Source organism: Drosophila ficusphila, unplaced genomic scaffold, assembly GCF_018152265.1.
Source record: "Drosophila ficusphila isolate 14025-0441.05 unplaced genomic scaffold, ASM1815226v1 contig_106, whole genome shotgun sequence".
NCBI classification, from domain to species: domain Eukaryota; kingdom Metazoa; phylum Arthropoda; class Insecta; order Diptera; family Drosophilidae; genus Drosophila; species Drosophila ficusphila.
Genome location: NW_025063993.1, coordinates 6,902,432 through 6,921,121, shown reverse-complemented (window position 1 = coordinate 6,921,121; position 18,690 = coordinate 6,902,432). Strand labels below are relative to the sequence as shown.

At 36.8% G+C, this 18,690-nt stretch overlaps 2 protein-coding genes across 3 annotated transcripts; both read left to right on the top strand.

Annotated features, from left to right (window-relative positions):
* The first annotated feature begins 61 nt into the window (after positions 1 to 61).
* Positions 62 to 6,665, top strand: LOC108089063 (UPF0687 protein C20orf27 homolog). Its single transcript, XM_017187172.1, has 2 exons — positions 62 to 287; positions 5,072 to 6,665. Exons 1-2 carry the CDS (start codon positions 248 to 250, stop codon positions 5,575 to 5,577), a joined length of 546 nt encoding a protein of 181 aa, XP_017042661.1. The 5' UTR covers positions 62 to 247; the 3' UTR covers positions 5,578 to 6,665.
* An 874-nt stretch (positions 6,666 to 7,539) lies between these two features.
* On the top strand, positions 7,540 to 17,204 carry LOC108089019 (cold shock domain-containing protein E1). 2 transcript variants are annotated; one of them, XM_043208648.1, is made up of 10 exons: positions 7,540 to 7,575; positions 8,175 to 11,633; positions 11,796 to 12,355; positions 12,430 to 12,824; positions 12,890 to 13,616; positions 13,709 to 13,862; positions 13,924 to 14,093; positions 14,177 to 15,118; positions 15,186 to 15,363; positions 15,425 to 17,204. In XM_043208648.1, exons 2-10 carry the CDS (start codon positions 11,597 to 11,599, stop codon positions 15,439 to 15,441), a joined length of 3,180 nt encoding a protein of 1,059 aa, XP_043064583.1. In that variant the 5' UTR covers positions 7,540 to 7,575; positions 8,175 to 11,596; the 3' UTR covers positions 15,442 to 17,204. The 2 variants fall into 2 exon arrangements, with proteins under 2 accessions (XP_043064583.1, XP_017042593.1); XM_017187104.2 differs by lacking the exon at positions 7,540 to 7,575 and adding an exon at positions 7,582 to 7,715.
* The last annotated feature ends 1,486 nt before the right edge of the window (positions 17,205 to 18,690 follow it).

Genomic DNA, 18,690 nt, shown 5'->3' with positions numbered 1-18,690 from the left:
GAATTATTTAGGAAATTCTTTGCTGGTCCGTTTGGTCACCATATGGTAACACTGATTGTTTATTTTGTTATTCGACGTTGTTGGAAACTGATTTAAATCGCAAAACCGCTGCTAATAATTGCGAAAACTCGAAAAAAGCGCGTCGACCATTTCCAAATAAATCTGAAGAAAAGGGAAAACGCTGGCATTTAATCTCCCCACCAAGAAATAAAATACAAAAAAGCCCACAAATTTTTGGATTGCTAAAATGTGCGACGAAGCCGGAACAGAAAATTTGGAGCACCAAGGTAAAAATTCGTACCGTTTTGGTGTTTACCCAATTCATTTACAAAGCCATTAAGAGGATGTCTAATATTTGCATAGAAGCTTTTCAAGTGCGTTAAAACACCATTAGGCCAACCCGGTAGCTTTGGGCTTTTATTTTTTGATTAAGTAAAAGAATATAAGTAAAGGGGGCTTCGGTGGATTTTTGCGAATATTTATGTTTAATTAGAATGACGGAAAACTGGGCTAAATTTAGGCAAGTCAGGCAAGTCAAGGAAAATCGTTTTGTGTTGACCTTTTTTGGGATTCAGGACAGCTGCATTTCGGCCAAACAACACTCATGCATGCTTGGGACACACTGAAAAAAAATATTAGGATATTGAATTGATAAAAAATATGAGTGATATAAAATGTCAACTCAATGGCAACTGTATCACAAAAACTGTTTTGTAAAAATATATGTGTTTTAATTAGTAAACAATTAAAATATTTTTTTTTAACTATTTTGAACATTTTAGATTTTGCAGTGCAAAGTGAGTGTGTATTTTGGCATTTCCTTCCTGTCCACTTCACACATTCCCTTTTCATCCTCTCTCATTTCCTACTTATTGTTGTGCTTTGACCTCTTCCTGGTTTTCTGCCGCAATATTAAAAATAATATTTGTTCATGGTCAAAGCTAAGCCAATTTTCCCCACTAACCACCCACTTTGCGCCCTTTCACAAATCATTTGACATTTACCGGCGAAATCGATGAGTTTCCCGCGTTTGTCGCAATTCGCGTGACTTAAATGGGTTCCCTTATCTTTTCAAGCGACGCTCGACCAGAATTTTATCAGTGGCAGTTGAGCCCGTTGAAACGTTCTTAAATTGTCTTAGATTAATTTTAATTTATGATCTCCTGACAGGAGTTAATGAATTGTGTGCCATAAACACATGGGAAATGGAAATTATTTTCATTTCTGTGTATACACACTTATATCAATTAGGCGTTTATCTAACTTTTGAAGAGGCTGTTTCAAGTGGCGGAACATTTAGTATTTATTAGTTTTAAATTTAATTTTGTTTTTTTTTCTATAAGAATAGATAAGCCTCTTTTTTTTGAGGGCAATTTCCCTGCTTCTCGTTTTCAAATTTTTTTGTTCTCCGTAGAGAATCTAGATCAAGATTTCTAGCTACCTGGAAACCCATTGTCATTAATCGTTTATTATTGTTTTGCCTAAATGTGGTTATTTGTAGAGCATTTAAAATTCATTTCCCTACACTTTATCGCCGACCCATGCAAATTGTCGTGAGTTAGCGCTTGATAATATTTGCCGAGCGTTTGCATGGGCAATCCTAATTGTAAATTCATTTAGCGCCCGACCGGAGATTATAGTTTCAGCACCCCAGAACCAACAACAACAATAATAACAATGACAACGATCCCCCTTCCATTGGGCTAATTAAATTGCATAAAACCTGACCGCCAGCAGAGGCGGCTTTTGTTGTACATTTTCTTTTATTTTTTTCCTATAAAGTGATATGCAATTGTGCAATCCTCATGAGTTGGGCTATTTATAGAGTCTGGGAAAGCAACGGGCACGTTGTTTAGCCTCGTTGTTTTTGTTGCATGAGGGAGCACCGCTTGAGGAGCCTTCAGCCCCCTCGATTACCACCCAAATCAACCCAACCCACCGCCCATGAGGTGTTCGTGATTGATATTTGTCTCGTTGGGACACGGACACCTTTTCAATTGTTTTGATTTTAGAATCGGGGGGAGAAACAGAATTTACAATATTGTTATGCATGTTTGCATTTTGTTGTATTTGCCCCTCTTTTTACATTTTCCATATTCTATATACGTTTTGGCACGTACAGCCAAACGGCCAATGGTTGCCTTTTTATGGCATCCACCTTAGGGAAGCATTAGTTATGGGGCAGACCCACAAGTACAGCCAACAATAAAAAGTACATCAAATTTGATGGGCGCAAATTATATAATTGGGAATGTGTGGGAGGAAATCTGGACAAAGGCCAGTTAGTTTTGACAAATTTGGCAAACATAAAAAATTATAACTTGTTAAAACAGGTTTTGACACCAGTGAATATAATCTCTAAAAAATTTAAATGACTGCAAATCGAAGTTTTCTTTTAGACATTCCATTTGCATTTCTGCATCAATTTATTAGTTATATTTTTCAAATGTTTATTTGAAAACATTTAAATCAATTCTCGGTAGAGGATAGATTAGATCATGCAGTTCATCGCATGAAGAGTTTCACGGATTGTCGGGCCCCCATTTCCAGGCATTCATTTAGAATATATTTGAGTAAACGAACCAATTGAAAAATACATAGAGAAAGCCAACGAGAATTCAATTGGTAGACAATCTGTCAGATGTGCATCAGATAAATTATCTGTATACAAAAAATTGTATCTATTGCGGCACTGGCAGAGATGAAATCCCAAAAAATTGTCCATCAAATTTGAATTTCTAGCAATAACAGTTGCCGGAGTTGATTGTAAATTTCCATTAATGGTTAATCAATGGTGATTGGGGGGCACGTGAGACTTTTTTTCCACCAGCCAGCGAGATTTTTAAGTGACGCGCATGACTCTAAATGAAATTTATAAAAATAACATTCGACTTTTCACCCGCGACACTTGGCAACGAATTTGTAGGACGTCGTCTCCATTGTTGAATCGGCTTTAAGCAGATTAAGCTGGATTACAATAAATTGCTTACATACTGCGAAACGGCAAAGGAGCGACCGGAAAATTGCTTCAATTTCGCCCTCGTCGGCGTTTGTAAGAAATGAAATAAATTAACCATTAAAATCATGTCCACATTTCCTGCACATTAAAGTGCAAAAATTAATTAATACGTTATGCTGAGCGGGCGATCACCCAAAATAAACAACAGAATACAGAGGAACGGTCAAGAAAAGAGGGAAAATAAAATATCAACTGTTTGCGCAGACATTCCAATAGTTGCGACACAAGAACCGAACAAAATGTATATATAATATCTGAAAGCGGAAAACAAAAGGTACAACAAGTTTCAGAAGCATAAAGAAATCGTGGAAAATGTCTACTTCCTTCAACACTTTAAAAAAGATTCTACCCTTCGTTGATGCACCTTGAAAAAGAACAACTAATTCCGATTGAATAAATAAGCAGATTCTGCAAACAAATATCAATTTTTTGAAACGCACTGTCTGTGTTTTCACATTTATGTGGAAATGTTTCGCTGAAAATAACAAACTTCTGCCACAATTGCCGATCCCAGTGCCATGACCAACTAGCCAAGGGATCTATTTTTGGCGTAGACTCGACTTTTTCGGGGCCATGAAATATGGCGAACAATATCCGTGGCAATCGTATGTGATTACTAGGTGACTTTTTAGATACCTCAGACCATTGCACGCTAGTGATTAGAGGTCTGATTAGAGGTTCGTTTGGGCGTCGAAATTTTATAGCCGCAGAAACATTTGTCAGCGATTCGTTAATTGCATGACAAAACAGCCATTCCAATAAAAACTATTTATATTTAAGTGTTCAGTGCCTCATGCCAGTCATTAGTAAGATTAGAGTGCTAATTTTGATTGTGATTTATACATAAAACGGACAGTGAGTCTGAGTAAGATTCTAAAGTTTTATCTTCAAAAAATAATATACATTTAAAAACTTTATCTAAGAAATACAAGTGTTGTATGTTGCTATTAGGCATTTCTTTTTTAACAGCTCATTGTTTTTGTACAAAGTTCTCCTGATATAAATAATAAATATAGTCATATATTCAGCCAGATAAAATATTCTTTCAGTTTTCGATAACACTAAATATATTAAACATGATGAGTTGCCTTTTCAACAGTTTGTTCGACAGTGCTCCGCCCATTCATCATTGTTACCGAACAATTGGCATGTGTTAGCGGCAATTAAAAGACGGCGGAAGGTTTTTATTTATAAATTCAATTCCGCAGATCGCGCGATTCGCTCTCTGGAGTGCGAGTGTCAGCACAGAATTTGACGCTTTAAATCTCAAACGAGCAGCAAGTGCACTTGGTCCCAATTGACCCAATTTTAATGCGATTTAAGCCCTAATACTGCCCGGTTTCACTTTCGTCTCAATTCCCCAATCAACCTTTTTATTGTTACACAGAAAATGTATTCGCACTAATTAAAGCAAATAGTTGTAGTTAATATAACTATAATAAATGTATACAAAAATGTTTGAAGAGAAGGAAAAACCTATTAAATTTATATGCTAAATACACTTAAATTTTATAAAGAGTATTTGATACATAATATTAGGGTACAAACAAGTAATATAAATTTATTTCTGTGTAAGAACTAGGGAAGCGGTAGGGGCGTTTAATTACACGCTTACACGCAATTTCCGTTGCGAATGCCGCTGGGGAAAATTTTCTCGAGGCGGGGCCGAGACTTCTGTTTGCCTGCTTGCTTGTTTATCTCGGAATACTTATGACGGTAATTTTACTCGATTTTACTTGTCTACCTGGCCGACCTTTGGCTGCGAGAAACACAATTTTTAATTCATCCATCCAGCTTGTTCAACAAATACGCTTTTCAATTAAATTCTGTGTACGCTTACAAATCTTGAAAATGCAAATAACTTAGAGAACACTGCGCACGAACGAAATCGCTGCAATGTTGCTTGCAAGAGGTCAGTTTTTAATTTACTTATTGCTATACTTAAAATAGTTCAAGCTTTTAAAATAAATATACTAAGTATGCTCATGTTTGAACCATTGTTGTGTTATTTTGTTTGTTAGTCATTTTTTAATTTAAATTTCTCCATTTCAGACCACCACGTCCACTTCGATTCGACTACGGTGAAGGATGACTTCGAATCAGACAGCTGTGTGACATATCAAAGATCTGGAGATACGATTGTGGTCAGCCTGGGCTTTCTGCAGATCAACCATCGCTACCTGATCGACCTGAAGCTCCCGACGTCGCTTTTTGGCGATGCGGGGAAGCCGGGCAGCAAGTTCGAGCCGGTGGTCAGCGCCACACCGAGTCTGCACTGCAAGATCACGGAATTCGCGGGCACCAAGCACGACGAGCATGACTTTTTCGAGATGAAAATCGAGTTCTTCGCCTACAAGGAGAAGCTGCTGCGCGAGGTCCTTCACATCGTCAGCTCGAACAATTCCAAGGAGGTGCTGCAACTGGTGATCGCCGCCCGGGTCTTGGGAAAGGGCAAGGGAACGCCCATGCTGCGCACCGGGATCCATTGCATCGGTGTCGAAAGGGACGACGATGAATCAGAGGCCTCAGACTTCGCCGGGTTCGACAGCAGGCCCTAAATTTGAAACACACCCTCTTCTCGCCTTGCCGCAACTTGTTTTCTTAGTTAATTGCAGATATTTACATAGTTCTTAAGTAAAAGAGAAAGGAATAATATGTAACGTTAGTTATTACCTACATAGCAAACAATTGTGTATGTAAAACTCATTGAGCATTTACATTTAGGTTTCGGTTTCAGTTTTGCGTGTTGTACTTAACATTTGTAAATTACCCGAGTCCGCAATTGTCAAGTTTGTATTGCACGTGAGTGGGCAAACTGCCAAAAAATTCTTGACATTTTATAATGATTTTCAAGACCATTTTACGGCCCGATCTTATATTACCAGTAAGCCTTACATTTGTTTCTTGGGTTTTAAAGCTGTTCATGTTTCACTTGCGTGCCGGAAAATCATGTAATATTTCGAAATATATTATGTTAAGTGTTTTAGAGTTGACTAAAGTAGGTTGTGACATGAACAACTTTAAAATAGCCAATCTAATGACCTTTTAACTATTGTATGACTGGAAGGCCTAACAAAAATTTCTATTAAATGTGTTCTGACTTTTTTAAATGCACTGTACATATATAAGGTCATAGATAACTCCTTTAAAATGCACCATATACAAATAATTATTGCAAAAAAAGTAAAAACAACCTCAGAAGTACACAAAGACCAACCGTTTGACCATTTTCAATGTGTATTGATATATAATTCAATCTCGGCAATTAATTTACCCAAAAGTATGCAAAATCAGATGCAATTTAATGTGTGACCAAATCGAGGTGCTCATAACAGAAATGTATGCATTAACCGAAACAAGATATTTAATCTTTTTGACTAAAATTAGCCCAGAGATATTTTTAGCAAGGGCCTTTTGAGAATATATTAAAGATTATAACATTGTGCACTGTCAAATGTATAAAAGGCACCGTAACTAATAAACTAGATTTTGTAAATTTAAATCTACAAAAAACCGATCAAAAACAACAAAATATTAGAGCCCGTAATATCATAATTATTTGTACTATCTAAGTTAATAATTGGTTAGTCACCTAGCGATTTGCTCAGGGTGCCGTTAATAAAATTCGTTAAAAGCCCCAAACTAATTCGTGCCTTTACTTTAAATTGCTACTTGTTTCTTCTTTTTTTAAAAAAAGCTTGAAAAACAAGATCGGCAAAATGTATGTGGCTTTTCTTGGCAATTGCTTCCAAAATATGATTTTTTACTTTTTGTTTAATCTATTAAAAATACACATGGAACTTAAAACAAAAAAAAAAGCTACGCCATGTACCAATTACATTGACAAATTCTAAGCGCAAAAAAATCTTATTCTTAATATTTAACAATAATTGGAGTGCAGATCAATTCACACATGCAAATAGCTAAAGGGTTTTTTACCAGTTTTTTTTTATAAATAAAAACATGTACCCCATGCGTACACCCATGACAAGTGAAATCACGAGTGCTTTTGATTCGGAGACTTTTCAACACTGTAATGCTGTCGGCAAAACATCGATAGTGCCATCCATAATGGGCCACCCCAAGTCATGGTAGGGCTGTCGAGATTACTTAAATATTACTCAAATAACATTAAAATATTGTCTTGATGATCACTTTTAGATTTTGAAACATACCTTATTTTCAATTCTTATAATAAAGCTCAAATCCTCAATAAAATCAAAAAGACGATATCTAAGCAAATATATTAGAGTATTTACAAGGATCAAATTGTTTAAGATCTGAAATTTACAATGCCTAAAAATTAACAGAATATGTCCATAATTGATTCACTTTGTCAGGCGCATCACACAAACAACATTTAAGTATGTTTTACAGTTTTTATTTTTTATTCGAAGCTCATTTATATTCAGTTTGGGTTACTTGCTCGTTCTTTAAAATTAAGTGAGTTTTATTTGATATGAAAAAAACATCGTATTCTTGATACGAACCTAGAGCAAACGATAGTGACAACTCTAAAACATGGCGTCCGCTCGCAGTTGTTGTGCTGTCGTGTGGTACGTGTGGCTGGTCGAGAAAATTCTTTTTCGCTTCGAATAGGACTATTATTTAACTCAGATTCGGAACGAAAATATGTGGAAAATGTGCCGTGAATGCTGCTGTGATGGATAGACATGAAAAGTGCCAGAGAAACAAGGTTTTTAATGGCTAAATGACGTTTTTTCAAACTTGCCAGACAGTTCAGTGTGCCTGTGTGTGTGTGCGTTTAAGGGGTACCAAATTTGCAGCCCGAAAAAAGTTGAAGAAAAAAAACTTTTACCAAGTTGGCACTTGGGTGGCTATGCTTGTGTGTGTACAGTCGGCTGCCTGCTAATTTTACGCAAAAACCACAACAATAATGTGTAAAAATAGTTTACAATTGCAATTGCGTGTGCGTGTGTATGAGCGTTCATGTGTGGGTGCGTAGTAGGATGAGCCTGTGTGTGTGCAATTTTTTCCGGCAGGCGAAAATCTCTCCATTTGCAACACTGAAAAATCGATAAAACTGCAGCAAGACTTTTTTGGTGTAGATTTCACTAGCCAAAAAAATAAAAAGATATATAAATACTTCGATTTTTCCTAACCGTTTCCCCCTTTCTCTTTTTTCATTCCACAGCTTTTGTAACTAAAACTCCGTTTTGACATCACTTTCATCATAATCTGAATAAAAATAATAATAATAAAAAATACAACAAAAAATATGATATAAAAAAATAAAAAAAACACCATCGAAAACCAATCAAAAATAATACATGCAAAATATAAACCGCAAATAATTGAAAGTTACAGCAAAAATATATAAAAAAAGAAACAACAACTACATAGCTCAAAAGGAAAAAGTCAAAGCAAAAACTTTTAAGTTTTTTGGACTCTTTGTTTTTGTTTCGTTTGCTTTGCAAAGAAAAAAACACAAAACGGAAAAAACGAGAATTTTTACGCCGCCCGTGGGTGTGAGCGAGGCAGACAGAGAAAGAGAGGGAGATAAAGCGACTGCGCAAATAAAATTAAAACAAAACAAGAAAAAACAAGCCAAGCTTGAAACGAAGACTTTCAAATAAAACAACAACAAAACCAACAACAACAACAAACCAAACAAATTGAAACGCTGTGAAATTAACTCGTCAATACTCAAAAGCACCAACAAAAAAATAATAAAAGAAAAGCAAAAAATAAAAGAAAAACTACGGAGGAACAAGTAAAGCAGAGTTGTAAACAAAAACGGCAAAAAGCACTGAAAACAAAAAAATAAACCGAAAAAACTAACGGATAAGTAAAGGCAACGGCGCTGCGGCGTTCGGACTCTCGAATAAAAAAACCAAACTGAAAAAAACAAACTTGAAAAAAACGCTAAATCAATCCCAAAATTCCTCATTATTTTTCCTGAAAAGCTTTAATTTAATTACGAATTTTTTGTTGTTAAGTCAAAGTGAATTCAATTTGCTAAATAATTTAAATTAAGACAACAACAACAGCAACCGAGCTACAAAAGCAGCAGCAACAACAAACAACCAACCAACAACAAACAACTGAATTAATGTTTTAAAGTACAAAAGAACCGGGAGTAAATCAACAACAAATAATTTAAACATATTAAAAACGATTTAATTTAAAACGCAACATCAATCTAAATTATTTAACAAACAAAAAACACTGCTAGAGTTTAAGACATAAAAAAGAAGGAAAACTGATAAAGCCCCAAAAGGGCAAAAAGGAAGTGAGAGACAGAGAGATAAATAGAAGGAGTAACAAGAAAAGCAGAATAAAACCGATTAAGCAACAATTGTGCCGCAAAAAAGTGTGAATAAAAAATATATACTAAAAAAAAAACAACGGTAACAATAAAGAAAACATTTAAAACCAAAAATCTACAAGAATTCTATAAGTTTTAAGTCACGTTTTACACAGACCTACAACAACAACACCAGCAATTTAACTTAGCCAATAAAATTAAATAAAAATAATAAAATAGTGAAAAATAGACAGATTAAGAAAATATATAGAGAACGAGTAACAAATTCAAAACTGCGGCCTTGTGCCCGAGAAACAGTTTTTATTTTTTTCAACAAAACATTGTTTTTACTAGTTTTCAATTAAATTTTTTTATAAGTGTACCTAGTGAGAAATGTTAAAAGTCTAAAACAGCAAAAGCAACTGCAACAAACGGAAGTAAAACGGAGAAAATAAAAACAAAACAAATTCAAAGAAAGATTTAACAACTCTGTGATAATTACTGTAAATTTATAAATTTAAATAATTAAAAAAGAAAAACGTAAAGAAAAACTACAAAAAAATCTCTAATGGAATGAAAGGAAAAACCCGTAATTTTTAAAAATAGGCGAAGAAGGAGCAAGAGGTAGCAGAGAACAGAAAAACATCTTAAACCAACAACAACAACTTTACACTTAAGAGCAAATGCAAATGAAAAGATAAAAACATTGAAACAAATTCGTGATATCTTAAAGGACTTCGATACATATATACTATAGTATATTATATATTATATTATATAAACTATTAAACTAAGCTTAAATCTAGTAAGCGAGAACAGAGAAAACAAAGCAAAGGAATAAGTGAAAAAAAACAAAACCAACCAACACAAAGCAAAAATAAAAACCCTAGGTTATAAAAAGACTTCAAAACGCATTCAAAAAATATATATATTTAAACAAACAAAATAAACCGTAGGCTTAAAGTTCAACATAGTAAATGAGCGAGGATAACTCCACATAACGGGTGTCCTATATCTATTATATATGAAAAACAAAAACCTTAAAACTCATAATTTTTGCTTAGTGAATAGTAAATGAAACAGCAATAAAACCGTAACAAAAAAAGAAAAAAAAAACAAATTATACAAATTGTGCAACCGAAAAGTAATAGCAACGTACAGCGAAAAAAAAATAGAAAATCGAGAAACAGAGGAAGAAAAGCGACAGAGAGCGGAACCGGTAACGGAAGTCCCGAGAGGAAGAAGCTGAAGGAGAATCGAACCTCGTCCCCAAAAATCATCGTTGTACTAAGGGTATTCGAAAGTAAATTAAAATAAATCACTACTACTTCCTATAAACCACAACGATTGCCTACAAAATATATATTATATATATGTATACTATATAGAAAACAAAAACAATATAATCAAGCAAAAAACAAAATATTCAAATATCAAACAAAAGCTAATCTACCCAAAAGTAAAAAGTATTCCCAGTGTATTTTTCTAGTAAAACTAAAGTAAAAATATAAAAAAAAAATCATTTCAAACAAAATGCAATAATTCAGTAATAATTTAGAACTCAAACAAAAACAAAACAAAAAACACCAACGGCAGCAGCTGTTATGCATTTTCATCGTAAAACAACAATATTTTGAATACACAAAACGAGTAAAAAATATTAAAAAAAAAAAACAACTTTAAAAACAAAACATACAACAGACCCAGGAAGGAACTTCAAACTACCAAAACAAACCAACAACGTTACAATATTTGTCGGCATTTTTTACAAAACAAAAAACACACAACAAGGAACACAAAAATAAACCAATAGCAGCAAAGGAAAGCAAGAACAACAATTTTTTGCCGGGGCATGCCCTCAAGAAAAGACAAAAATTTTTATTAACTTCGAAGACAAGGAATTTCAGTGCCTCTTGTGCCAGTGTTTAGCCAAAATATATATACACAAAAAACAAAACAAACGAAAAAATAAAAACAAATACGTATTTATTGCTTAGTTTTTTCTCTTTGATATAAAAAATACACGGAAAACCACAAAAATAAAAATTTAACATTAAAATACCCGTATAAAGCAAACAAAAGTGAGATCAATAAATCTGTTTTCGGTAATTTTTTTCGCGCTTTCTCTAACTTCGACTCTCGTTCCAATTGTTCTCGTCATTCGAATCCATTATCGGGTTTTCGGGTTATACCGCTGACCGCCCAATACCTAAACAATCGCAATCACTATCGCCAAGAACCAGTCTCCAATTTGCTAGTCCTTATCAGCATTTTTATTTGTTTGTTAATATCCTATCAATCAATTCAACATGAATACGCAATCGAAGGTGTACCGCACTGGCGAAGGTGAGTGGGGAACTGGGTCTTTTATTTACAAAACATATCATTGCGAAGATGAGCTTCTTAAATTTTTTTTTTTTTGTATGAATTGAAATTATTTGTTACCATTTAAATGAGTATATAATTTAAAAAAATCTTTTCTTTTTTCCTTCTAAACTTGTTCTATAGAAATCTATGACAACTTGCCATGCGATGGATATTTTAACATTAATGCCATTCGCAACCTGGGAATCCCGACGACTTTTCCGACCATTGGAACCTTTACGCTTGACTCAACCACGCTGGGTTTGCAGCCGCAAGGGCAGGGACCATCGCCCCAGCAGCAGCAGCATCAACAGCAGCAGCAGAGCATGCATCACCATCAGCAGCAGCAACAACATATGCAACAGCAGCAGCAACAACACCAGCAACAGCAACAACATCAGCAACAGCAACAACATCAACAACAGCAGCAGCAGCATCAGCAACAGCAGCAACATCAACAACAGCAGCAACATCAACAGCAGCAGCAGCAACAACATCCCAGCATTGGCATGTTTGATGCCAACGAGGTCAACGATGTCATCCAGAATGCTCCCCAAATCGGGGTATTCCAGTCTAACAGCGTTTTGACCAACGGAGCTGGGAGCTCTTCATCGATCTTTGGCTCCCAGTCGAGCAATTCTTCGGCTGCAGCTGCGGATCCCAGCCAGACCACACGGGAAACTGGCATCATCGAGAAGTTGTTGGTAAGTGGCAGACGGAAACTTTCACTTGACCGCAATATTTAACCTAAACATCATTTGTTCCCTATTATTTTTAGCACTCTTATGGATTCATTCAGTGTTGCGAGCGACAGGCGCGCCTCTTCTTTCACTTCTCGCAATTCAGCGGTAATATTGATCATTTAAAAATCGGCGACCCCGTGGAGTTTGAGATGACATACGATCGCCGCACCGGCAAGCCGATAGCTAGTCAAGTGTCGAAGATAGCCCCAGAGGTTGTTCTCTCCGAGGAGCGCGTCACCGGCACGGTGACCACCGAGCTGCGCACGGATAGTGCAAACAATGTGCTCAACTCCAGCGAGACCACCGGTCGTATAAGCTACGAGAATCGAGGCGAGTGTTTCTTTTTACCCTATACCAAAGACGATGTGGAAGGCAATGTCAACTTGCGCGCTGGCGACAAGGTCAGCTTCCAAATCGCAACGAACCAAAGGTGAGGATAATGTAGTTTAAGAAATAAATAAATATAATTAATTGCATTATTCTTTTCTTTCACAGAGGTAATCTAGGCGCTTGCCATATTCGCCTGGAAAATCCGGCTCAGCCGGTCAAGTATCGCGGCGTCGTTTGCTCTATGAAGGAGTCGTTCGGCTTCATCGAACGCGCCGATGTGGTCAAGGAGATCTTTTTCCACTTCTCAGAGGCAGAGGGCAATGTGGAGCTGCGTCCCGGTGACGATGTCGAGTTCACAATTCAGACGCGGAGCGTAAGTGGCAGCGGCGATCCATCCAACCCCAACATCCTCCAAGCAAAAATGCAGTCTGCCTCTGTGCCTCCGCAGGGCCGTGAATTTGCGTGCAACATCACGCGCCTAGCACCGGGATCGGTGATCTTTGAGGATGTGGACAGCACGGTGTACAAGGGCCAGGTGCTCAAGTCGCTTGATCGCAATAATCCGGTTCGCCAGAATAATGATCCCTTGCCGGGTCGCATTCGTTATCGGGCCTTGGATTACTCTGAGGTGGAGGTGCCGTTTGGAGACAAGGATCAGAAGGGTGACTTTACCTTGCGCCACGGCGATTGGGTGCAGTTTTTGCTTGCCACCGATCGGCGTGATCAACTACAGCGCGCCACCTCTATTGCTCTGCTTGACGAGACCTTCAAGGTCTCCGGCGAAAAACGGGAGCAGGGTACCATTGCCTCGCTTAAGGAGGGCTTCGGATTTCTGCGCTGCGTTGAGCGTCAGCCGCGTCTGTTTTTCCATTTTACTGAAGTTTTAGATACGGTAAGAATAAATATGAATCCAAATTCATAATAGTTTAAAAATAAGTATACATGATAAATATGTTGTTAATGGCCAAATTTATGCTTTTTTAGAGCCGCGAAATTGATGTCAATGATGAGGTGGAATTCACTGTCATCCAGGAGCCTGGATTGGCCTATAATAACTCGCGTTTGCAGGCCATACGCATAAAACACTTGCCGCCCAACTCAGTGCAATTCGAAACTTTAATGGCCAGCAACATAGAGGGTATGCCTAGTTTTCATCTATTCCAAGATATAATTTACTGATCTGTGAAATTTCTGAACAGGCTGCGTGACACGCGAGGCACCCAAGAGCCCAATTAAATCTCAAGACCGCGTCGAGGGCGGTGTGATTACCTACGAGCATGGCGATGTTAAAAAGACTATAATGTATTTTCTTAAAGACTGCGAAAAACCACCAAGGATTGGAGAGCGAGTGCGCTTCGATATTTACATGGTAAGTACACAACACAGAAATCAAATTAGGTTTTTATTTAATTAAATAAATAGATTGTATAATAACAATTTTAAATCAAACAGGTCAAACGTAACAAGGAGTGTATAGCCGTCAACGTACAGCAAGTTTCGCTGCAGCAGCAACAACAGCAGCAGCAGCTTCTGCTTAACCAGACAAATGCTGGTGGTAACCTTAACCAGAACGACCAGTTGTCGGGATTGTCGAATGGAATCAGTAGCAGCAGCTCGAACGCTTCGCTGCAGAATGGCTATGTGATGCACGGTAGCCCCGGTGGCAGCACCAGCAGCGTGGGAAGCAACAATCAGGGCCACTTGGACGACTTCAAGCTGGAGAACAATAACCATGCCGGATCCGAGGCCGGTCAGGTTTACCGTGGCTTCATAGCCGTGATGAAGGAGAATTTTGGATTCATTGAGACTCTGTCCCACGACGAGGAGGTCTTCTTTCACTTCAGTAACTATCAGGGCAATCCCAATTGGTTGGAGTTGGGTCAGGAAGTGGAGTACACTCTAGCTCGCAATGGGAATACATCTGTTTCCGGAAACTGCCTGCCGGCGGAGAATGTCCGCATGTTGCCCAAGAACTCTATTCCCCAGCCCGCAGTGCTGGAAACCACGCACAACGGCGTGGTGGCTCGTCCGCTGCGCTGCATCAATCCTGACCAGCAGGAATACGCCGGTCTCATTGAGATTCTAGACGAGTCACGCACCACTGTCATTTCGCAACACGAGTTCGGAATCACTAGTCTGGTCAACAAGAGGGATCTGCTCCAGAAGGGTGATCTGGTTAGCTTCCGCATCGATGAGAGCGGGCGGGCAGCCTGCGTGAATGCCGTGAGGCAGAAGAAACGCGCCACTGTGGACTCCATCAAGGGGCAGTTTGGTTTCCTTAACTTTGAGGTGGAAGATGGCAAGAAGCTGTTCTTCCACATGTCCGAGGTGCAGGGCAATACCGTCGCCTTGCATCCAGGCGATACTGTGGAATTCTCCGTGGTCACCAATCAGGTGGGTAGACGCTTATTAAAACTTGTATTAGTTTTAAACTAACTGGTTGTATGTTTCAAATTATCAGCGTAATGGAAAGTCATCGGCTTGCAATGTTCTGAAAATAAACGATCGTCCCGATCGTCTGATCTCGCGCCTAAAGCTCAATGGCGATGATACTGTGCCGCGCCTAATACTCATTCGCGCACCAAAGGGACCGCAAGGCAAGGGCTTCTCTGTTCTAGCCCGTCATCCACGCATTCCAGGTAAGAACAGGTTTATAGTAATTTTGTAGATGGTTTTAACCTATTCAAATTTATTTTTTAGGCAATTTGGTGGAGTAGATTGCTGAAATGTTGCATTAGCAAGAAAGGATAATAGATGCACATCAAAGACAACTACCTACAGCTATATATATTCTTGTACGCAAGCCATAAGCGAGCAGGCTACCAATCAACCAACTAACAGCAACGTGAACTTGTCGCCCTAACCATACACACGCAAATTTATAACGAATATAATCCCTAGAACCAAGCAAACACTATTGGAAACGATTGTAATTGATAATAATTGATAGCAAAGGCATACATTTAATATTTACGAAACTACTTAACGGCAACTCAACAAGAGAACTTTTCGTGTCTGAAATCGAAACTTATTTGTAATATTACCAACTAACCCCTCCACCATTGTAACGCTTTGTCTTCAACTAGTCGCAACTGTAACCGTGTTGTGGCCGGCTGAAGCAAAATGAAATTGAAATCCAAGTGTCTGAGAGATGAAACCAAAACGTTTGTATACGTATACTATTTTCTACTAGTTTGCTTTAATTTTAACTAATTAAAAACCATTGCGAAAACAAAACAAAGTGAGAAGAAGGAAACAAGCAACATAATCTATGAAGTATTTAATCTAGAATGGCAACGAAATCCTTGCATAATTGCATTAGAAATTGTATAAAAGCAACACTCTCTAAATACATTTATCTATGTCTGGGATAGTTCCTGCTTCTACTGTATCTTGCTCTACTCGTATTCTTTTGTACTTCTCGAAAACTGTTCTTTCACTGCTTTCAATCTTACTGTTAACGACTTATATTTATTGAATAATTATTGTACTGCTGCAGCAACAGTTATGTAGAACAGCAACCGCGGCAGCGACATCAAACCAGAAACCAATCAATGGAGTGAAGCATGAAGAGAGTATTTATATCTACAAGTACATATATATTTTACATATTCATTAACGTAAACATACCTAATATTAATGTTATTATTTCCTTGATTATTCGATCTTCGCTTGTGAACACACGCCAAGTTGTTTCGCCAATTCTTTTGTTGCATTCAGACGGTTGCATTAACTTATTACATAACATATTATACAAAAACATACATGCTACATCGTAAATATTTATTTGAAACAACAACAAAACGCATTGAGAAAACTCAAAAAAATATCGAGGAGAAAAGGAAATTACGAAAAGTTTTGTGTGACGATGAAGGGCAAATTAAATTTGCTGCGCCAAATCTGTTGAAACCATTTAATGAAGATTATAAAAATAATTTTTAAAAAATCTATATATACGAGAAAAAGTTAAAAAAAAAAAAAAATAAAAACAAAAAACCAAACCTTATGAGCGTGTCGTGTGTCGGTAACAAAGAGCAAATATTGTGAAAATTATGAATTTCAATTACTAAAGAAACAAAAAAAAAAAACTAATGTAACAAGAAAAAACACAAAAAAAATTTAACAAGCTAACAACAAATTTGGGATCAGTACGTCCTATTATAGCCATGTTATATACAACTACAACAGCAAAACAACCACAACAACAAGAACTTACACTAAGCAACACAGACACTCACAGACAAAAACCAGAACAAAGAGCAAGTAAAAAAATAGTAACTTTAATATTGTATAACGATTATACATCTACATACATATAGATTTATGCGGGCTATATATCCCGAGGGATAAATCCTGCAGGGCGGGTGGGGTAACTGAGGTTGATGAGATAGTCGACAGAAATGCCAAACGCCATCGCAGCCCAAAACATTTTCAGAGCGGCCGGCGGCCGGGCGTTTTGTCATTTATGCAATGCAAGAAATGAACAGCACAGTAACTAAAATCCTTATTACGAAAAACCAACAAAAACAACATAAAAACATTTCAAATAATACACAAAAAAATCGCAAAAAGCTCCAAAATGTAACAAAAACATCAAAAAAGATACAAAAAATACAAGAAAAATACATACATACATATGTGCTTGAATATGAAAAAAAAATCGCAAACTATATAAGTCAAATAATACAACAACAACAGAATAAATAATAAATACATATTTCAATAAACTAAAATCTCATGTTTTATTTAGCCCAGCTGTTTTGAGAAGTATGTTTTGGAACTGGCCTTTTTCCAGGATCATTTAGATACTTACTTTTCCACATCTTTGGAATTAAAACACTACTTATTTTTGTTTTTATTTATAAGAATAATTTATATCTGCTTAGATTTCTTCGATTACATGACATGACTATGGTATGGTATCATCATTTCTCCTTTGCTTCGCTTAGAATCTCGTACGCTTCTTAAAACTTGACAGTTTATTGACTTTTTCATCCGGTTGTTGGGCTTTCTGTGCTGGAGGTTAGCAATTTGCTTGTTCTTACGCTGCTTAAAATTCAAGATTCTTTCGTTTGTTTGTTAATATACTATACTCGTATTTGCTGAGGTTATGTCAATTAACTTATGATTTAACTTTGCATTGATTTCTCGTTTAGTGAATATATTGCATTGATTTCTTCGATTCGATTTTTGGTTTGACGCACGTTAAATATATTGCCTATTTATTAAATATATATCGCTTAGGTTAAGTAGATATACGAGTATGGCAAAAATTGTGTTTTGGTATGGGACTAGAAAATTTTTGTTGACGAATTAAAAACCGCTCGATCGATTATCATATATAAAGCCAGTAAAAAGGGATCCGTAATACAAATTGAATTATGCTTATTTCGTCGTTTATCTTTTTGTTCGCGGAGATTAATTGATTCGATTCGAACTTACAAATACTAATACAAAAACGTTCGAGCTTTGTATAAAAAATCGAGGTAAACTTGATAGTGCATCGGATCTGTTGGGTGTGGCGTCCTTTACTTGGGTAATCCTTGCTTGCATTTTGCATTTGGTGTTAAGGGGAAACTCAGAGTTCTGTGTTTGGGGGGCATTTGCCGCCGAAGGCATTTTATTAATGGCTGTGTTCGATTCTGACCTTCTACGATGATGCACCCAATTCAAATGTTTTGCAATTTGTATTTTTTGTGAAACGATGGACTACTTATAAATGGTCTGATGAAGGTGATAGTGAAAGAAAGCATCGACCTAGTTGAGTTACAATATATAGACTAGATCTGACCTTGTCTTTTCTTGTTTTTTTTTTTCTGAATCGTTATTCTATACGAGAGAGAGAGAAAATTTGAATATACTTTTCGTTTGTTTGGGGTGGGCAAGTTTTTCATTCCAGAACTGCGTATATACGAGCTATAATTTCTTATATATTTGTTTGCTCTTAATAGGAAGAAGTTAGATAG